This window comes from Eschrichtius robustus, chromosome 2 (assembly GCF_028021215.1).
Source record: "Eschrichtius robustus isolate mEscRob2 chromosome 2, mEscRob2.pri, whole genome shotgun sequence".
Lineage (NCBI taxonomy): Eukaryota > Metazoa > Chordata > Mammalia > Artiodactyla > Eschrichtiidae > Eschrichtius > Eschrichtius robustus.
This window is the reverse complement of record NC_090825.1, coordinates 66762489-66785953: the sequence shown is the minus strand read 5'-3', so window position 1 is coordinate 66785953 and position 23465 is coordinate 66762489. Positions and strand designations below refer to the sequence as shown.

Sequence of the window (23465 nt, the reverse complement as noted above, 5' to 3'; positions counted from 1 at the left end):
CTACAAACCTGTCCTTACACATTATTGTCTCCAGTTGGATCATATACCTACCTAGACCAATAACTGTGGCCAGGAAAAGGGAAAAGATTTACTTAGTTCTGAGATACAGACTCTCTCTCTAAATCCAAAGGAAGAGTCATCTTCCCCCAAGGCATCAATGTAGATACCAAAATAAACCTGAAGACGTTACAAGAGAAAGAGCATTGAAAGTCGGCCAAACAACCACAGAGTACGTTGCAAAGGGTTTTCTACAAGCCTGCTAGTTTACTGCTGCAGTTCCAACAATTGGACCCATGGCTCTGCAATAAACTTTTTATGGATAGAGACATAATTCTCAATACTTAGTGTTCATAACAGTCACCTGCTGAGCTTTTTAAAAATGCAAAAACCTGGGCTAACACCCAGAATTCAAATTTATTAGATCTGTGGCATTTTAACAAAATCCTAGGTGATTCTGTTATGGGCAATGAGAGGACCACACTGAGTTAAATTCTGTGTATTAGATATATACTTTTACTCTCTCTTTCCCTACCATCACCATAATTTCAGTACATTCGTCTACATTGTCACCAGGCTGAACAATACAGAGTTGTTAGTTTGCTTTTATTTCTTTTGGTGCATGTGTTTTTAATTTCCAGGATTAGAGGAACTTGCATGTGACACAGACCTGTGTGTGTGTGTGTGTGTGTGTGTGTGTGTGTGTGTGTGTGTGTATTTTTATTTGCTGATTCATGAATTCCAAGAAGCAAGTAGGAAGAGTAAGGAATCTCATTTAGGTATCATGAAATTACTTCTACGATCCGTAATTTCACTTAAATGTCACTAAATAGACCACTAATGTCCACTTTGAGGTTTATTTGTACTTCTGGGGCTCTTGCTGCCACCTGTTAATAGTTCACGATGCTTTGTTTGGTAATGCGGTTAGCCTACAAAGCCATCTTTGCCAGCAATAACTGAAATGGTGAATTAATACCAATCCTAACCCTGTATGTACCTTTGTGAATATGTGTGTGTATTTTAATAGTATGTATATTGGTTAATAGTATGAATATGTTTAGTAGTATGAATATAGTTACATCTGCAAGTTATGAGGAAGTACCACTATGGAGATGTTTCAGAGAAATACAATTCTGTGCAGACTTGTGTACCTGCTGATTCTAATACTGTTTTTTTGTTTGTTTGTTTAAATATTTATTTTATTTATTTATTTTTGGCTGCATCGGGTCTTTATTGCGGCATGCAAGATCTTTCTGTTGCGGCGCAAGGGCTCTTAGTTGTGGCGTGCAGGTTCTTCTCTCTCTAGTTGTGGTGCACAGGCTCCAGAGCGCATAGTCTCTGTAGTTTGCAGCATGCGAGCTCTCTAGTTGAGGCATGTAGGCTTAGTAGTTGTGGCACACGGGCTTAGTTGCCCCCCGGCATGTGGGATCTTAGTTCTCCATCCAGGGATCGAAACTGCATCCCCTGCATTGGAAGGCGGATTATTTACCACTGGACCACCAGGGAAGTCCCTCTAATATTGTTAATTTGTTACAAACATGCTTTCAGGTATTATAGGCTCAAGTGTATGTTAGTACACCCCAGGAGCTTTGGCTTTAAGACTATCTAATTGCTGTGACTCCTGTAAGTTTAGAATTGTCTTTACTTCTGTGCTTGCTAGTCATTTCCTAAAATTTCTTGCTTATCCATATATAATGGAGGAATAAAATCTTAGCCCTTCTGATATTTCTTTCTTAGGCATCACAGGCTTGGGATGTTTTGTTTAACCTCGTAGTCAGTCCCTCTCCTGCCTATGTCTATTCCTGGATTGTCAGGGACTTGAAGAAGTTTCCAAGGGACCACTTCATTTCTTAAAGGGATTTCTCTTGTAGCCCTTACATCCAGTTTTTGTTTTTGTTTTTTCCCTTAGGCTAAGTCCAGGGAACATTATCTGAAATCTAGCCAGTCCTTATTCCATGACCCTTTCTCCCATTTCCTTTTCTCTTTTAGTGGATACTGAATTAGCACTTTGTGAGACAGTAAGGCACAGTGGAAAGAGTTTGGTTTTAAAGTCACGTGAGCTTGAATTCAAACTGACCTTAGACAAATTGTTCAGTCACTCTGAATCTCTGTATCTTCATCTATCAAATAAGAGTATATTTCATCTCATCAGTTGCTTTATAAATTCAGTTCACGTACACAAAGTGACCAGCTATAAGTGTAAGCTTTTTTATTCTTGTTCCTTTTGAATCTCCAGACTTTTACCAACAGTGACCCACCCAAGTCAGCACTTCTACAAGCCCCTGTGGTATTTTCCTAAAAGGGAGTTCCTAGAAGCTACCAACAGTTTTCTTCTTTGAACATGTTGTGAAGTGCTTTGGACATGATAAAGCAGCAAACAGCTTTTAAATATTTATGTTCTCCACACCATGCGTGCCAAGTGTGTTTGCTCTATTTTTTATTTTATTTTTTTGGTGCCAAGGAGACAAGCCAAACAGTGTGAGAGGAAAATACTGTCAGGACACAGAGTAAGCTTGTCTAATGTGTACTCTGTGCAGATGTAACCCTAACGGAAAATAGTGGAGACTGCTCCCTAGTTACACAGCGATACCTTGATGAACAAATCACCTGGAAACAAAACTCCTGTATAAGCAATTCAGCTGAGTAAATTTTTATTTTAAAACTTCATGAATCAAATGAAGTAGTGCTGGCTAGAGTAATATAATTCAGCAGTAATATTCTGATAAAGCTGCAATTGTGCACAGAGCAGAAATATCTTCTCACAGAGCATGTCTGTTAGTATAAAGATGAAGACGTGCATTCTAGGCAAAATTGTGAAGCTACTTCACTTTTGCAACACCATGCTCCGTCCTACACATGCACACAGGAGATTATTACCCTTGGAGTTGTGCTGCTCTCAAAAATGTCCCCTTTTAAAGAAGGAATCAAAATGATTCACACTCTGAATCATTTTGAGGTGGGCCCAGAGTTTGGCAATTCTTGTATAGATGCAGGGTCATGAACCACTGCTTTAGCATAAAGTTATGTTTTCATAATGTGACCTCTCCTTTTGTAATATCCGTACTTATCCATGTGTGCTTGGGGTCAACCTTTAAAATGCAGGTTCCTGTGGCTTCAACACAGAAACACCACCACTGAATCTTGAAGTTTGTGGTACACATGAGTTGAGTGTGTTTGTGTGTGTATGTGATGGGGAGAGAGAGAGAGAGAGAGAATCTTTGTGTTTAACCAACACTCAGAGTGATTCTGAGTCACTCTAAGGTTTAATAATTCCTACCTTTTTATAATTTCTAACTCATGGAACAGAATTTTTGACTGTCAACAATACCTTTTAATTCCTCTTTGCTAATAGAAAATTCCCACAAAGTGGATGGTTGGGGTATTTATGTTATATACAATTTATATTTTAAACAATATTATTTATAATAATTATAATAATTTCCACTCAAGCTAAAAAATTCAACCTTGTTTGCAAAAGGAAAATTCAAATTCAGACAACCGAATGGTCTTTTCTAATGCTTGCTTATTTTAAAGTATGAGAGTATTTAAATGTTAATTTAATGTAAGTACTATCCATTTATCTGTCATTATCTAATTATCTAATGAAAAATTTCTGATGTATATACAAAATTTCAAGTCAGAGACTTTTAGTCATTATTTAGAAATGTGAAATATATTTATGTTCAATCTCAATTTCTCTTTCTCGCTCTCTGCCCCGTCTCTCTCTCCCTCTCACCTCACTCCTTTCCTCTCATCTCACTCACTTCCTCTCTTTGTTCCCACCCCATCTCTTTTCCTCTATCATAGCATCAGATGAAGAAGAGCCAACTTCAGCAGGTAAAGTTCCTATGCTGTAAAGATTATTCCTATTTAATTTAATGCCCTTAGTAATATAGACCGTTTGAAATGTATTTGTTCAGGTTTCAACCACAAAACTGGCACAGTTTTATTTATTTACTTTATTTCTTGAACCCATTACGCTGTCCCAGTCTAAATGATGTTGGTTATGAGTTTTGAATAAAAAGAGACAATAATTGAAAATGAACTGTCACAGAGGAAATCATAACACAAAAAATCACATCACTATTACAGAATAAGGAAAATTGGAAAATTAAAACATTGAGAAAAATGCCAATAAGTCATAAAATGGGGAGAAAAAACTAAAATGATAAAATGTAGAAAATTAATAAAATGAGGAGACTGAAATTAAAAAGAGGAAAATGATGAAACAGACTTTCAGAAATATGACTTACCATGATAGAATACTGCATTATCAAATATGACTGACATTGAATATGATATTCATTTAAGTTTAAGGATAAAAATCATGTTGTTGCCTCAAATACTCACTTTCGTTAAGAAAATAATTTTTGCAGTTATAACTTAATGATACTGAAACTTGGCATCATGACTCTGCTTCTCATCCATCTAATCAGCATTGATCAAGAACAGGCTCAGGTCTGAACTAAATACTGTGAGGAATGCAAATGGTAGAGAAGGCATGGTGTTTTCAACTTGGTTCTAGGACAGTGGGATGGGTCAAAGACCAGGCACATTTATAAGGAGAAAGCAGGCACCACAGCCAATCTGGTTAGCAAGTAATAAAAGGCCCAGGCTAGCAGACTAGCAACATCAGGGAAAAGGGATAAAGCCCTGAGATGGAGGGGTTAGATGCTGGTTGGAAGAGAAAGACCAGAACTCAGCACCAGGTTCTTTCTTAGGCAATTGAGGAAGGGAGTTAGGCCTGAGAGACAGGAGCAGGAAATGGTTACTGAAGCTAATGGACAAAAATGGGGCTTGATTGTATAGGAAATGGGGAATGTAGCCCAGTTATTGGAACTCAGGTACGGTATAGGGTCTTTTCAATTCATAGACCTAACTTATTTCAATTGGTAGGAGACTTCTTGATTTCTACCTTCTTCTAGAACTGGGCAGGGATTTTTACCTGTAAAAGTGGTTCAAAACATCAAAAATTCAATGGAAGAAAATGAAATAGACATCTTACAAATATCTTTGGTAAACTCCAAGGATGCCATATTGCATTATACTCATTATCACTGCCTTGAAATGGAATCTCAGAAGACAAACTCTCAGTTAATGTTTCATTTTCATAATATTGTTAGATAGTTTATAACCTGATTTGGATGATAAGAACTGCCTATAATTTTCTCCTACTCTAGTCAGTATTATGTAGCCTATTTTTAGGAGCAACCTAATCACATGACTCAGTAGCAGACTTACGTGTTGTTATGAGTTTCCTCTGCCTAGTTTCTGACTTCTTTTTGCCCTGACTTGAGGCTTTAGTGTTGACAGGGTTGCTCAAAGACTCTGTCTTTCTCAGCCTTAGTTGAATTTTCTCTTGGTGTGAGTACCAGTCCTTGTGAGCCTACGCTTTTCTAGAGCAGTTTCATTCCTCTAATATTCTTACACCTCATTCCTAGCTATGTTGCCTGCCAAGCAGTTTAGTTGACTTTGCAAAAGAATTATTTTTGCATGATGAAGATTAATTTTAATTTAATGTAAGTAATACATATAACTATTTCTTGGTGTAATTTTCTTATTTTAAAATTATTTTAATAATCTCTCTGCTTATTAAGAAACTCTTTTGTAAATGCAACTGAACATTTTTCCCCAAATATTTATTTGACTCTAGAGTGATCTGAACATCATAGAGTTTAAATTATGTTTTTAAAATATTTTTGTTTTCATATATGACCAGATGTTTTTGTTGTGATTTTAGCACAGACGATTAGAATAGAGCAAATGTATTAAGTAATATTTTAACTAAATAGTTTCACATACAGATTACGTTAACATTAAGAAAATTTGCATTTAGTAAAGCAGACATTCCTTTTATATGAAACTGCCAACGGGAGCCAAATGTTCTTCCGTTAATTTTATCAAAGTGTATAATAAAAAGTATTATTGTGTAGTTGTATTAAAACTTTTGACAAGGTATTATGAGATTTGTAAAGGCTTGATTTCATAAGGAATATGAATAATTGTGGAAAGTGGATTGTGATTTTGTTTTAGAGCTTTTTTGGTACTTCTTGCCCCCAATTTTTTCAACAACTATTTTTCTCAATTAAATATCTATTATTCTGTTTATGTGTCTTTTTCAGTAATATTTATCAAAATATATCTTTTATTTTAAACTATTACCCAAAATATATTTAAAATATTGTTGATTGTCTCTGTTTTTACTTTCATCTCCTTCCATCAACAGTTTAACTAGAATGATCTTTCCCAAGCTCAGACTCCTTTATCTTTTTGATCCTTCTTTAATTGATCTTTCTTTCTGTTATTTCTCCATTCTGTTTAAATTATCAGTGAAATGCAATCATCTGTTTGCCACAGAAATTGTACCTGAATTAAACTTTCATATGTCCCCACATGATATCTTTATCAGTTTCACATTCTTCCTTCAGCTTCATGGCATAATTGGACTGTAACTTCTTCTAATAATACTTCAGTTTCTTTAAATTAAATAATTCAGATATTTGTAATAGATCTGCTACTCCTCAGAGTTCAACAGTAGAAGGAATAAAGTAAATGGGGGTGTTTCTTGCTGCCAGATAGTCACAGGCTCATGATCACCAGTTGTTAATATATGAATTATAAGTTAAAAATTAATATTTTTAAAAACAAATATATACATGGTTTATCTAAATGTGCAGGTGCCTAGTGGATACTACTGAATGATACTATTTATTAAATATTTGCAATGTATGGATATTATATAGCAAATCTAAGTTTTTTTACCCCAGAGGTACACAGAATTGGATTAATTATAATTCAATAATCATGAAAAATTCTCATTGTCCAGAATACTTTTTAGAGAAAATAATAGGTTTCTGTCTGGACTAACATATAGTATAAAAAAAATTAGAAAGAGACAATATAACCCTGAGAAAATTAATGAGATATTAGATAGTGTGTTACTTGTGTTATAATGCTGCGAAATGATATGCGCTTTTCTCTTTACAATAGAGTATATTTGATTTGACTTATATTTAGAATTTTTATAACTGCCACCATAAAACAGACAAGTGATTCCTCTACTCTGTTACCAAATGTTTCTGTTTACAATATTTTTATGCTTCACTCTGTCTTTAGTCATTTTTTCAAATATGCGTAATTTCTCTTATTTGAACCTCTAAATTGCCATGCAAAAAGCAAGTGCTTAGTAACAGCTTTTTTGGTGTTGACTTATAGAGGGGATGCATAATATGTCACATCTGTGTTTCTACTCATGGAGATGTGTCCCCTTATTGAATATGGAGCACCTATTTGTTAATTATTTTCATCTTCAAATGTTCCGATGGGATGTATTAGCCCAGAGCACCATGTTTGTAGTATCTGAGTTACAAGGGCCGTTTCACCTAACACCTGTTTCTGTAACTACCAGAAGCTTCTTTTTATTTATCTTAGTTGAATCTTATGTTCAGGTATTTAAACATCTTATCATTGAGTACAAAAACACATCTATGAACTGTACAAGAAATTCCTTCAAACTAGGTTATATACTAAGATCTAATTATAAACTAATGAGATTCATTTTTTTAAAGAAACCATAACGGGTACTGTACCTCCAAATGAGTCCTGTTTAGAGGTGATATATGTAATCCAATTGTGTTGCTGTTGCTCAAATAATTTTGGTAACTCTCTTTTGAAATTTCCTTCAGATATTGCAACATCGGTTATTCCCTTTTATAGTCTCAGAACTGTGCTACTATATTCATCAGACACTGGTCTAAAAAATAGGCCTTCAAAAACAAAGATTTGCAAATATTAAGAGAATGTGCATGTGTGTGTGTGTGTGTGTGTGTGTGTGTGTGTGTATCTGTAGGTGTAAGATACAGATCCATTTATAACTTTAATAACACTCTTTAATAGAGTTAAGTCAGTGGCTGCTTCTCCCATGTTGCACAAATCCAATTTCTATTTATCTTCCATTTAAATTTCATAGTAAGGACAGACTTGATAAACTGATTACACCAATGCCTTTGTCTGTGTTCTTTAAGAAATTAAGACATTTACATTAGAAAATTGACTGCTACAAATGAACTAATCCATATAAAATGTAACTTATTAACTATAAGGTCTATCAAATTAGGCTTATTGTCATATAAATTTCTTCATTCCTCTTTATTTCTTTTTGTCTCATTAGCTATTATTTTACCTCTCTAGAAATACCATTTGTTCATCAAATTAGTGAAATCATTGTAAGAATTAAAAGAGGACTAGAAATGGAAAATGTTACTGAATGGGATCAGTCAGTCAGAAAGTGACACAGTTGAGATATTGTAGTTGTACGATAAATCAGTGGCTAAAATTAATAAAACCACAACTTACTATTTTTTGTTTATACCACCTCAGAAGCAAATCTTGATTTTTTTTTTTCTTCTCTTGCTTAAAGGGAGATTTTTAATTGCTCTAATTGTCATTTGTCATTTCTCAATATCAAAGAAAGAGACTGAGTTTGAATTTGTATAAAAGTAGTTACTAATACTGTTGGCTCATATAATAACAAAAAATATGATTAGAAAAAATGGAATTTTCAGATGAATGTAAAAGGAAAATCTTTTTAGCAATCAGCTATGTTAAAACACTAAAGTGCAAAAGCCATACTGTTCTTCACATGTTTATAAAGTTAAAATTTCATAATTTACTTACATGTAAAAGTGCATTTCTGGCCTATTAATATCAGATCCCAATTGGTAGTGATGATACAGGTTACTGCCTGGATACAGTAGTTTATAGTAGACTCTTGTGACCTCTGTGATGCCCATCAGAGGTGGAGACAGTGTTGATTCAGCACAGCAGAACTTCATCATTTTTACTAGCTCCTTCTAAATCTTTTAGTATGTTTAATCTTTTATAAATGATCAGTTTGGCCACTGAGGAAATACACCTAAGAACTAATAATCTATACATATAATAGAACATTGACTAGCAGTAATAAAGACTTAAGGCTATATTACATATATATATATATTCATAGTTTTATAAACAAACCATATATATAGTTTAAAACAAATATGTTATATATCTGTGCAGCTAAACACAGGACGCAGTGATTAGATATTTTTGTCTTGTTTTTGAAATACTCAATCTTAGTCCTACAAAAACATTACTTCTGTTTATGGTGGATTTTGTGATTTTCTTAATTATGCTACAGATTCTTTTAGATCTCTTTCCTGTTTTCTTATAGAATTTAATTCTGCATGGCAGACTATGCTCAATTATTCTACAACTCATGCTTTTGGAAAGGAATGATATCTAACCATATTATTCTCTAATGAGCGTAACACTCTTTTGCATTTTGATCTTAGCACTTTATTTCCTTGGGGGTCTAACGTAAAGCTGCACATCCTCGTTTTTGTTCACCTTACATTTGTAGCAAATTTTCTCCTTTTTTATATAGACATGGCTATTTTCCCTCTAGTGCCTGGAGCAACGTTTCTAATTATATTGTCAAGTATATTCTTGTTCATAAATATATGCTAAGCAGGCTTAAATATTAAAACCCAATATATAAAACTAAAAAGTTTATTGCTATAATCTCTAAAAAATAGAAAGAAGTCATTATTTGTAGATTCTCAGTGGAATAGGGAAGAAATCATTGCCTCTAAAGATTTATCTTTGGTCAGTTCACTAAGACATTCGTTAAAGAACAAATACTGCTTACTTCGTTTTTAATAAAACAAAACTTCCTTATTGATAGATATTTGATAGTGACATTGAATTGTGAGAAAAATAGTTGGTTTTTAAATTTCTGTTATATGTAGATAGTATTTTTCTTATTTCATATTTAAGAAATATTCATATTTAAGGTAAACTTAAAAATAGTAATAAAGGTATATACATGGAAAGGAAAAGTGTATCTGTCAGTGTTCTCTGGAGGAGCAGAATCAAAAGGATATATATGTATATAAAATAAAGAGATTTATATTAAGGAATTGGCTCATGTGATTGTGGGGCTGGCAAGTCTGAATTCTATAGGGAAGGCCGGCTGAACTCAGGCAGGAGTTATGGTTTACAGCCTTGAGGCAAAGTTTTTTCTTCTCAGGGAAACCTCACGTTTTGCTTTTAAGGCCTTCAACTGATTGCATGAAGCCCACCCATATCATGGAGGGTAATCTGCTTTACTTAAAGTCAACTGATTGTAGATATTAATCACATTGACAAAATACCTTCACAGCAATATCTAGGCTAGTATTTGACCAAGCAACTGGGTGCCACAGTCTAGCCGAGTTGACACATAAAATTTAACCATCACAGAAAGTGAGTAAAAATTATATAAACACAAAATATTTTAATTTTCAACAAACCTATTTCAGGAAAATAGACCAAGCATAATTTGCAATGTTTAATAACAATGCATGTTACCCCACTATCTGTGTACACTTAGACTTCAAGCCTTATTTAATTTCTAGTGCTCCTTGCATTGGATGGATTCATCTTCAAGGCCATCTCCAATTGTCTGGGTCAATTTTTTTGCTGTCCCAAGTTTCACCTCAAAGTTTATTACAAATAGAGCACTGAGAAGTATTAATTTAATATTCCAGGGATTTGTTGGCTCAAGGAAGGCATTAAGCATTCCCGTTCATGATGGGTAGGATAAAACCCCATGTACCCGAAGGCCTGAACCTATACCTTTAGGTGTTTTTATCTTCAGATAAGTAGCTGTCTCCTACCTGTACAGTATTTTCCTTTTACAGATTTCATTTTCATCATCTGTAAAATGGATTAATAATAGTGCCCACCTTAAATGTTTGATGGAAGGATCAAACATGATGATACATTAAAGCGTTTATCACATCATGCCCATCCTATAATAAGTACAAGGAATCTAAGCTGTTCTTTTATTATCATCACTGTTGTTTCCCATATTATTAATATTGTTATTTTGATTATGAGTATTTGTCAGGCAATGTGCTAAGCGTTTTAGGTGCAGTTTTTTATTTAATTTTCACAATAAAGCAATGAAGCTAATTATATACATATATATATATATATATTCCTACTTAAAGAGGAGAACACTGAATTTTAAAGCATAAATATGCCCAAGGTTACATAATAAGCAAGCGACAAAAGGAGGATTCAATTTCAAGTTTCTCTGGAGAAACTTGTACTTATTCTAATGAAGCAAACTGCCTTTTATTCACTTATAAATAGTTTTAAATAACATATATTTCTTTCATTTGTAAAAGTAATGCACAGTTATTCAAGTTTTTTGTCATGCATATATTATAAAGCTATACCTAATAACATGCAAAATTTTACCTGTTATTTTAAATGATAATCTGATTACTATAGTAATTTTATGGACCTTGTAGACAATTTTAAAATAATAAAATAGGAAATGGAAATCCCTCTGACTACCTTCATCCACACTGAATATTTGCATTTTCAGAAAACATTCTGCCTCAATCTAGTTGCTCTTACAGTCTTCTCCATCTCAGTGGCTCAATCCAAATCTTCAGGGTCAACTTTGATAATACCCACTACATCCCATTCTCACCAGACCCTTTTAGCCTCTTCTTACAAAATGTACCCAAAATCTAATCACTTCTTGCCATCACATATACCATCACTCTTGTCGAAGTCACCATCTTCTCACACTTGGCTTATCATGCAGTAACCTTCTGAGTGGTCTTCTTCTTGGTACCCTTGACCCCTCTGCAGGTCCTTCTCAACAGAGAGGCCAGGATAATTCTCCTACAAGACCATGAGATCCCATCACTCTTCAGCCTTAAGGCTAATTTAGTACCTCTCAATCAACCCTGCAGTAGATTTAGGATTGAAACTGGATGTAATTTGCACCCTTCGTTACCTCCCTGGCTGCGTTTCCTCTACAGCCACCCTGTCCTTCCTTTTCATGCAACAAACACAAACCCTGAGCCCATCCCCGTCTTGGGCAGGGTTTTGCACTCATAGGTCCATTGTCTGACAGCTTCTCCTGCAAGTATCTGCATGACTCCTCCATCACATCCTTCATGTCTTGACCTAAAGATGCCTTCTCAGAAAGGCCTTCTTTTTGTCTCTAAAAAGGTCACACCTTCTCCACCTTGTCATGGTCCCCTGCTCTGCTTTATTTTTTAATGTTAGCACAGTCTGCCCAGTTTATGTAGCTTATTTTCTGTCCAGTGTGAATATAAACTCCCCCAGGGATGGGGTTTTTTTGGTCTATTTTATTCAATACTGAATCCGTTGCTGCTAGAACAATTGTTCGGTACATGGTAGTCGTTTAATAAACATTTGTTGTATGGTTGAATTAATGAATAAATTCAGCCATACTGATTTAATGCTGCTTTTAAAGCACTGTTAACCCAAGAACATGCATAGTTCTTCCCTGTGTGATGATATAAAGAGAGAGGGGGTGATAGATATATTTCCCAATTTAAGAAATAAAAGGATAACACTAATAATTTGATAAGAATCTTAAAGATGCTTTAAAATTACTTAAATCCCTTGGCAGTGAAAAGCCATTACATTGATCTTTGTTTTTCTGTTTTGGTTGCAGTAGGATAAAATACATTTTGTTTAGTACTTCTTTGAGTGTGGTGTCCTAACAATGTCAGTAGTTTAGCCATTGTTAGGAATTACTGAATGGAACCTGCAGCAGTGATCTTAAAAACTTCAAACCTGGCAACAACCACTATCTAGTGCTGAGCACGGGTAGAAGAGTGGGTGGGCTTAGGTCAAGGAGGCAGCAAAAAGGATGTGAGCAAGGCCACTGGCTTCCTGGGTTTGGACTCCAAGTAGAATAAAAAAGGGCCTGCAATTTTTTGGTACAATAACTTCCTCCTTATTGCATTGTTATCAATGCATGTCTCATTAATAAGCTCACAGACATTTTCAGGTAATTTTATTTTCAACGTTGTGTGGGTGGTAGACTTTTTTAAGTCTTTGAATAATACATTTAAAAATAAAATAAAATAAAATGTACCTGGGTATAGTATTCTTGGGATACACCTTTTTGTTTCTAATTATTTATCCAATACAGATCTTCAACTGCTAGAATTCACCAAGATTTAGAGATACGTCCCATATTTTGCATCTAATTTTCTGCTTTTCTAAACATAAATCTAAATGAGAAAATATCCAATATTTCTTACCTAATTTAAATAATATGTTACAATATTGTTGATTGTTTTTGAAAACTTACTAGAGGCTCTTGAAAAAGAGTGAGCAATCCAGTTCTCAAAAATAAAAACAAGAAATAAAAACCACTGTTCACATCAGCTAATAGTTTGTGCCAAGGCTTTAGATGTTGTTTGAAAGACATTGTGATACCTTTCTGAGACTGAGGCCCTCTGAAATCTATTTCATTCCATAACTTAGTGTTTAAAAATGTGTGGGAAGAATTGTGCAGGTACTAAGCCATGAATATAAACAAAGCTAAAATAAGTATGATCAGGAAGTGAATAAATAGGGAATTTATCCCCCAGAATTTTAACCTTAATCATCTTTACCTATCTAAACACATTGTTTTGCAGTAAGTTTTATTTATAATATCATGAAGAAACCACTGAGAATTCTGATCCATGTTGAGTTTCTTATGATATGCCATTCCTTAATCTGATACTTTTAGGCAGAATGCTCAAGCAAGTTTGTCTAACTTTCAAGATTCATATAGCTACAGAAGAGGGAGATTAGCATATTTTTAAGTAACTTGAGTTTTCAGACTGTGGGGTTTTTTTTTCAGTCTCCTGTGTTTATATCATTCAATTTCTGTGCTCCTTGACAGTTTGGGGGGTGGTGGGAGATAGAGAGACAAAACTATTGCTTCCCACTAATTTTATTCTTATTCTGAAAATGAGGAAACCAATGAAAGCTGGCCTCTTAAAGACATTCTTTCATTTCACTCCATGAAACCTGTGCCTGGCTTTTATGACCCATCACACCCGTGTTTCTTCTCCCTAGGAGACAAACAGTTTCTGTTATTCCAAGTCATACGTGCTGTGCTCATTCTCACTTCAAAGCTTTAATTCATGTTTGTCTGTCTAGGGCATACTTTTCTTTCCCTTTTATATCTCCAAAACCTATCTATCTTTTCACAGTCATCTCATGTCCTACATCTCCCATCTGCTGTAACCCACACTGATGTCTCTTTTCCCAAATCTCAACTTGTGTATCTGTTAGGAATGTTCTTTGTGGCAGGTAACTGAGATTAGCATGACTGGGGAAGGAGTCCATTCTCTGAGATCACAGGATCTTCACTACTACCTTTTAAATAAACCACGTTTCTGTGAGTATGAAAGAAGGGATAGAATAGAGGTTGGGGAGACAATAGTTTCTATCGTTAAAGGGATTTGAGTTCCGTTATTATGTACTGGAAGTGCATTGGAATTCCTTCTCCACCTGGACTGGGGACTCACTGCTGACTGTAATTCATCCTTCTATTGTATTCCCAGCAATGCTGAAGACGGAATCAGGGATCAATATCTGTATTGTGCCCAAAAGATACATATCATTAAAATTATCATCACACCTTAGGATCATAAAACAAAAAGAAAAAAAAAGAAATTAAATGAGCACAGTGCTTTTCAAATATACAAAATATGTAAGCTGTGTGATAGTACACGTATGCAGCTACTATATCCTCTTGGATTTGTGTAAATTACAGTTATGTCAGTCACATCTCTTGATTTATATCATTCCTTAATCACTTTGACTACAGCTGTATTAGTTTTCCAAAGTTCCCGTAACAAATTACCATAAATTCATTGGCTTCAAACGACACATAGTTATTCTCTTATGGTTCTGGAGCCCAGAGGGAGGTCTGAAACCAACGTGTCATAAAGGCCATGCTCTAGCGGATAATCCTTCCTTGCCTAATCTAGTTCACGGTGGCCGTTAGCATTCCTTGGCTTCTATGGTTGTGGCCACATCACTTCAATCACTTCCTCCATATTGACATTATCTTTTACTCTTCTGTCTGTGGCTTCTCCTCTTCTGTCTCTTATAAGGACACTTGTCATTGGATTTAAGACCCACCCAGGTAATACATGATGATCTCATCTGAAGATCCTTAACTTTCTTTTTTTTTCTTTTTTTTAGCATCTTTATTGCAGTATAATTCCTTTACATTGTTGTGTTAGTTTCTGCTGTATAACAAAGTGAATCAGCTATACATATACATATATCCCCATATCACCACCCTCTTGTGTCCCTCTGCCACCCACCCTACCTCACCCCTCTAGGTGGACACAAAGCACCGACCTGATTTCCCTGTGCTATGTGGCTGCTTCCCACTAGCTCTCTATTTTACATTTGGTAGTGTATATATGTCAATACCACTCTCTTACATTGTCCCAGCTTACCCTTCCCCCTCCCTGTGTCCTCAAGTCCATTCTCTACATCTGTGTCTTTATCCATGTCCTGCCCCTGGGTTCTTCAGAACCTTTTTTTTTTTTTTTTTAGATTCCATTCCATATATATCTGTTAGCCTATGGTATTTTTCTCTTTCTGACCTACTTCACTCTGTATGACAGACTCTAGGTCCATCCACCTCACTACAAATAATTCAACTTCGTTTCTTTTTATGGCTGAGTAATATTCCATTGTATATATATTGCCACATCTTCTTTATCCATTCAGATGTTGGTGGACACTTAGGTTGCTTCCATGTCCTGGCTATTGTAAATAGTGCTGCAATGAACATTGTGGTACATGTCTCTTTTTGAATTATGGTTTTCTCAGGGTATATGCCCAGTAGTGGGATTACTGGGTCATATGGTAGTTCTGTTTTTAGTTTTTTAAGGAACCTCCTTACTGTTCTCCATAGTGGCTGTGTCAATTTACATTCCCGCCAACAGTGCAAGAGGGTTCCCTTTTCTCCACACCCTCTCCAGCATTTATTGTTTATAGATTTTTTGATGATGGCCATTCAGACCAGTGTGAGGTGATATCTCATTGCAGTTTTGATTTGCATTTCTCTAATGCTTAGTGATGTTGAGCATCCTTTCATGGGTTTGTTGGCCATCTGTATATCTTCTTTGGAGAAATGTCTGTTTAGGTCTTCTGCCCATTTTTGGACTGGGGTGTTTCTTTTTTTGATATTAAGCTTCATGAGCTGCTTGTATATTTTGGAGATTAATCCTTTGTTGCTTCATTTGCAAATATTTTCTCCCATTCTGAGGGTTGTCTTTTCGTCTTGTTTATGGTTTCCTTTGTTGTGCAAAAGCTTTTAAGTTTCGTTAGGTCCCACTTGTTTATTTTTGTTTTCATTTCCATTTCTCTAGGAGGTGGGTCAAAAAGGATCTTGCTGTGATTTATGTCATAGAGTGTTCTGCCTAGGTTTTCCTCTAAGAGTTTGATGGTGTCTGGACTTACATTTAGGTCCATTTTGAGTTTATTTTTGTGTATGGTGTTAGGGAATGATCTAATTTCATTCTTTTACATATAGCTGTCCACTTTCCCCAGCACCACTTATGGAAGAGGCTGTCTTTTCTACATTGTATACTCTTGCCACCTTTATCAAAGTTAAGGTGACCATATGTGCATGGGTTTATCTCTGGGCTTTCTATCCTGTTCCATTGATCTATATTTCTGTTTTTGTGCCAGTAACATACTGTCTTGATTACTGTAGCTTTGTAATATAGTTTAAAGTCAGGGAGCCTGATTCCTCCAGCTTCATTTTTCATTCTCAAGATTGCTTTGGCTATTCAGGGTCTCTTGGTTTCCATACAAATTGTGCAATTCTTTGTTCTAGTTCTGTGAAAAATGCCATTGGTAGTTTGATAGGGATTACACTGAATCTATACATTGCTTTGGATAGTATAGTCATTTTCACAATGTTGATTCTTCCAATCCAAGAACATGGTATATCTCTCCATCTGTTTGTATCATCTCTAATTTCTTTCATCAGTGTCTCATAGTTTTCTGAATACAGGTCTTTTGTCTCCTTAGGTAGGTTTATCCCTAGGTATTTTATTCTTTTTGCTGCAATGGTAAATGGGAGTGTTTCCTTAATCTTTCTTTCAGATTTTTTATCATTCCTGTATAGGAATGCAAGAGATTTCTGTGAGTTAATTTTGTATCCTAAAACTTTACCAAATTCATTGATTAGCTCTAGTAGTTTTCTGGTGGCATATAGTATGATGTCATCTGCAAACAGTGACAGTTTTACTTCTTCTTTTCCAATTTGGATTCCTTTTATTTCTCTTTCTTCTCTGATTTCTGTGACTAAAACTTCCCGAACTATGTTGAATAATAGTGGTGAGAGTGGGCAACCTTGTCTTGTTCCTGATCTTAGTGGAAATGCTTTCGATTTTTCACCATTGACAATGATGTTGGCTGTGGGTTTGTCATATATAGCCTGTATTATGTTGAGGTAAGTTCCCTGTATGCCTACTCTTTGGAGAGTTTTTATCATAAATGGTTGTTGAATCTTGTCAAAAGCTTTTTCTGCACCTATTATCATATGGTTTTTCTCCTTCAATTTGTTAATATGGTGTATCACATTTATTGATTTGTGTATGCTGAAGAATCCTTGCATTCCTGGGATAAACACCACTTGATCGTGGTGTATGATCCGTTTAATGTGCTACTGGATTCTGTTTGCTAGTATTTTGTTGAGGATTTTTGCATATCTGTTCATCAGTGATATTGGCCTGTGGTTTTCCTTTTTTGTGACATCTTTGTCTGGTTTTGGTATCAGGGTGATGGTGGCCTCGTAGAATGAGTTGGGGAGTGTTCCTCCCTCTGCTGTATTTTGCAGGAGTTTTAGAAGGATAGGTGCCAGCTCTTCTCTAAATGTTTGATAGAATTCGCCTGTGAAGCCATCTGGTCTTGGGCTTTTGTTTGTTGGAAGATTTTTAATCACAGTTTCAATTTCAGTGTTTGTGATTGGTCTGTTCATATTTTCTATTTCTTCCTGGTTCAGTCTCAGAAGGTTGTCCTTTCCTAAGAATTTGTCCATTTCTTCTAGGTTGTCCATTTTATTGTCATAGAGTTGCTTGTAGTAATCCCTCATGATCCTTTGTATTTCTGGAGGGTCAGTTGTTACTTCTACTTTTTCATTTCTAGTTCTGTTGATTTGAGTCTTTTCCCTTTTTTTCTTGATGGGTCTGGCTAGTGGTTCATCAATTTTGTTTATCTTCTCAAAGAACCAGCTTTTAGTTTTACTGATCTTTGTTATTGTTTCCTTCATTTCTTTTTCATTTATTTCTGATCTGATCTTGATGATTTCTTTCCTTCTGCTAACTTTGGGGTTTTTTTATTCTTCTTTCTCTAATTGCTTTAGGTGTAAGGTTAGGTTGTTTATTTGAGATTTTTCTTTTTTCTTCAGGTAGGATTGTATTGCTATAAACTTCCCTCTTAGAACGGCTTTTGCTTCATCCCATAAGTTTTTGGTCATCGGGTTTTCATTGTCATTTGTTTCCAGGTATTTTTTGATTTCCTCTTTGATTTCTTCAGTGGTCTCTTGGTTATTTAGTAGCGTATTGTTTAGCCTCCATGTGTTTGTATTTTTTACAGATTTTTTCCCTGTAATTGATATCTAGTCTCATAGCATTGTGGTTGGAAAAGATGCTTGATACTATTTCAATTTTCTTAAATTTACCAAGGCTTGATTTGTGACCCAAGATATGATCTATCCTGGAGAATGTTCCATGAACACTTGAGAAGAAAGTGTATTCTGTTGTGTTTGGATGGAATGTCCTATAAATATCAATTAAGTCCATCTTGTTTAATGTGTCATTTAAAGCTTGTGTTTCCTTATTTATTTTCATTTTGGTTGATCTGTCCACTGGTGAAAGTGGGGTGTTAAAGTCCCCTACTATTATTGTGTTAGTATCGAACTCCCCTTTTATGGCTGATAACATTTGCTTTATGTATTGAGATGCTCCTATGTTGGGTGCATAAATATTTACAATTGTTATATCTTCTTTTTGGATTGATCCCTTGTTCATTATGTAGTGTCCTTCTTTGTCTCTTATAATAGTCTTTATTTTAAAGTGTATTTTGTCTGATTTGAGTATTGCTACTCCAGCTTTCTTTTGATTTCCATTTGCATGGAATATCTTCTTCCAGCCCCTTACTTTCAGTCTGTATGTGTTCCTAGGTCTGAAGTGGGTCTCTTGTAGACAGCATATATATGGGTCTTGTTTTTGTATCCATTCAGCAGTCTATGTCTTTTGGTTGGAGCATTTAATCCATTTACATTTAAGGTAATTATCAATATGTATACTCCTATTATCATTTTCTTAACTGTTTTGGGTTTGTTTTTGGAGGTCTTTTCCTTCTCTTGTGTTTCCTGCCTAGAGAAGTTCCTTTAGCATTTGTTGTAAAGCTGGTTTTGTGGTGCTGAATTGTCTTAGCTTTTGCTTGTCTGTAAAGGTTTTAATTTCTCCATTGAATCTGAATTAGATCCCTGCTGGTTAGAGTAATCTTGATTTCAGGTTTTTCCCTTTCATCACTTTCAATGTGTCCTGTTACTCCCTTCTGGCCTGCAGAGTTTCTGCTGAAAGATCAGCTGTTAACCTTATGGGGATTCCCTTGTATGTTATTTGTTTCTTTTCCCTTGCTGCTTTTAATATTTTTTCTTTGTATTTAATTTTTGATAGTTTGATTAATATGTGTCTTGGCATGTTTCTCCTTGGATTTATCCTGTACGGGACTCTCTGCACTTCCAGGACTTGACTATTTTCTTTCCCTTATTGTGGAAGTTTCCAATTATAATCTTCACATATTTTCTCAGTCCCTTTTTTTTTTCTCTTCTTCTGGGACCCCTATAATTCGAATGTTGGTGCCTTTAATGTTGTCCCAGAGGTCTCTGAGACTGTCCTCAATTCTTTTCATTCTTTTTTCTTTATTCTGCTCTACAGTAGTTAATTCCACTATTTTATTTTCCAGTTCACTTATCCATTCTTCTACCTCAGTTATTCTGCTATTGATTCTTTCTAGAGAATTTTTAATTTCATTTATTGTGTTGTTCATCATTGTTTGTTTGCTCTTTAGTTCTTCTAGGTCCTTGCTGAACGTTTCTTGTATTTTCTCCATTCTATTTCCAAGGTTTTGGGTCATCTTTACTATCATTACTCTGAATTCTTTTTCAGGTAGACTGCCTATTTCCTCCTCATTTGTTTGGTCTGATGAGTTTTTACCTTGCTCCTTCATCTGTTGTGTGTTTCTCTGTCTTTTCATTTTGCTTATCTTACTGTGTTTGGGGTCTCCTTTTCACAGGCTGCAGGTTCGTTGTTCCCATTGTTTTTGGTGTCTGCCCCCAGTGGGTGAGGTTGGTTCACTGGGTTGTGTAGGCTTCCTGGTGGAGGGGACTGCTGCTTGTGTTCTGGTGGATGATGCTGGATCTTGTCTTTCTGGTGGGCAAGACCAGGTCTGGTGGTTTGTTTTGGGGTGTCTGTGAACTTATTATGATTTTAGGCAGCCTCTCTGCTAATGGATAGGGTTGTGTTCCTGTCTTCCTAGTTGTTTGGCATGGGGTGTCCAACACTGGTGCTTGCTGGTCGTTGAGTGGAGCTGGGTCTTAGCATTGAGATGGAGATCTCTGGGAGACCTCTTGTCGATTGATATTACGTGGGGCCGGGAAGTCTCTGGTGGTCCGGTGTCCTGACCTCAGCTCTCTCACCTCATAGGCTCAGGCCTGACACCCGGCCAGAGCACCAAGACCCTGTCAGCCACATGGCCATGTACATGGGGAGTTTCTTGCCTTTGGGGAAGTCTGAAGTCTTCTGCCCGTGTTCTGTATGAGTTGTTCCACATGTAGATGTATTTTTGATGTATTTGTGGGGAGGAAGGTGATCTCCATGCCTTACTCCTCTGCCATCTTGAAGGTCCTCCCCCTTACATCTGCAAAGGCCCTTTTTTTCAATAAGGTATTATTCAGAGGTTTGGGGATTTGGTCATGGACATATCTTTCTGGGGGACACCATTCAACATACTTCAACAGCTAAAGTAAATGTGGTAAATAAATGTACAATGAATTAGGTTGTCCTTTTTTGGGACCTGAAAATTTTAAGTAAATGAACATATTAATGTATAATGAAAGATTTGCAAGAATGGTAGACTATTCTTACACCTCGAATATTTTTTATTTCCTTGTTTAAAAACTGTTCATAAAAATATAATGATGAAATCATACTTTACTCAATAAAGCAGCACAGAGAGCATTCATAAAGCCTATAGGCATTGTCAAGCCTAATATAATTCAGTGAAGTGGAAATAACCTCGGTATCAGTGGAAACGCTGTATGTTCTAAGAAATGGGTTCTAAGTAAATAAAATTAGATACTAACTATAATAATATATATTTAAACAGGCATGTTTAGTAACATCTGCAGGGGAAATAAACAGAGATATGCAACATCTTAACCACATTGTAAAGTAGCTCCTTTCCATTTTAAAGAAGAAAAGTGTTATTCACAAATTTCTTCTTAATTATTTTGACAGAATTTTATAATTACTTGATGTTTTATAATTTCTCCAACTTTAATGCTGAATTCATTCATTTGTAAAAGCAAGGAAAAAAAGAAAGGCAGAGCCCCAGATTTTAAAAGCCTAAAATGCATTTATTTTATCCAGTCAGGTTAGTTAAAATAACACATAATGAGAAAACATAAAATTAAACCTTACTTTATTTTTATTTTAGTTTTATTATTTATTGGCAGAAAAAAGTTCAATATGGGTAATCTATTTTAAGTAGAAAACAAATATTTACTGTGGCAAATATGAACAGTCTTTTGTTCAGATTCATTTTAGCAATTTGGGAGCCAAAGCTTAACCTTACTATAATGAATACAGAACTTTTAAACTGTTAGTATTAAGCTTTTACTTTCATGATAATTTTAACATATAGTAAATCTTGTTGTTAAGTCAAGGTATTTTTTGTACCTAGAAAATGTTCTTTGAAGGTGGTGGCAGTAAAGGGTGAATTAGAATGTGCTTGGGCATGAGTCTAAGCTCTTTCTAGATTCAGGTAACAAAAGCCAAGTGTCTCAGTGTGATGTGGAAATGACCCTTGGGAAATCATCATGTTGAGTAACTTGAGGGATAGAGCAGAAAATACCAGTAGATTGCTGTGAAAAATGTGTCAGGAAAACATTTTAACGGAATTTCTTCCACTTTATTTATCAGTGAACAGGATACCCAATAAATGCGTCTATTTCTGTTGCTCAGTGTTTATGGCACTGCCAGCTTCTCTACCCTGTGATTGATAGAAGTTAAGAATAACCTTACTTTTCACCATCTGTCATTAAAGAGTCAAGTTCTTCAAGTGGACACAGCTTCTTTGCGAGATTTTAAATATTATGACTTACACATTTCCTATTGCCTCTGTGAAAGAGATGTAGTCTTTTGCAATGACACAGCTGCCTTCATTGTTTTTCTTGCTCCTTTGTTACATTACTGCTCATCTTTATTTTTGTTCATTATTTGAATGTTTCTAGCTTATTTTACATTATTTTGGGGCTGTCTAAGATCCTTCCTGGAAGAAAAGTGGGACACAGATAGGTACAAACATATAGACATGACTATGTAGAAATTTACTATTTTAATTATTAAGGCTTCTTATAAGACACATTGCATTTAAAAATGATACAAAAGTAACATTTCCCTTTTAGGTCATATAGCCATTTTTTGATAGTTGGCCTTGGACCAATTAACTTATGCTTATAAATGGTCACAATAGAAAAGAGAGAATTTTAAGAGCTACTTTGAGATCACTAATATGTTATTTCAAAGAAGAGCAGAAGACTCTTTGGAGGATACTGATATCACAGTCATAAGGGGCCTACTGAATTTCCAAGTTAATTGGAACTCAAGCCAATAAGGGAAGAACAGGTTGCATATAGACCTAGAGACAGAAAATAATTGGATAATAACTAAAACTAGACTCTTAATGGAGATGCTTGCAAATTTTATGATAGAATTGGAGAAAACGAAATCATTTTTTAATTAAAGAAGTGGCTGAACATCAAAAGTATAGAAGTTGGTTCTAAAAAGATAGTATCTTGATTGTGAAAATTCAGTTACATTTTTACCTACATTTTGATGAAAATAAAGGAAATAAATTCTGTACCAAATATAATTAGGATAAATAGTGTTCAAAATATTTTAATGTTAAAATCTCTTGTATTCTATATTGTTACTTTCAGGGGATGTACAGTAGACATTACTCCCTGCAGTATATATATATGAAAATGAATTTGACTAATAGGACTATATAAATGTGTAATTTGTCCTTGGGCAACTAATAACTTTCTAATGAAGTATTTTAAATAAATTTTATAATAATGATTATTGGGTTTATTTGTCCCAAAAATGCTGTAAACATTCTTCAGTAAGGTAAAATCGTGTTTGATGTTTTGCTTTCACACCTATTTTAAAATAAAAGTAATAAAAGTACAAAGCAACAAAAGTGGAACAAACATGTAAAGTCCAAGCTGTTTTCTAATGGAAGAATTCAGTATCTGCAAGAATTGTCGATCATGTCTAAGGAAT

The 23465-nt window shown here is 35.0% G+C and overlaps 1 protein-coding gene across 2 annotated transcripts in view; it reads left to right on the top strand.

The window, feature by feature from the left end:
• EDIL3 (EGF like repeats and discoidin domains 3) overlaps positions 1–23465 on the top strand; it is a 440701-nt gene that overhangs the window by 155349 nt on the left and 261887 nt on the right. The window contains exon 4 of one of the 2 annotated variants that reach the window (XM_068535611.1): positions 3805–3834. The exons of the other annotated variant lie outside the window; for it this stretch is intronic. Within the exon in view, the coding sequence (XP_068391712.1) occupies positions 3805–3834 (30 nt within the window). The remainder of the gene's footprint in view (positions 1–3804; positions 3835–23465) is intronic. 2 annotated transcript variants of the gene reach the window in all.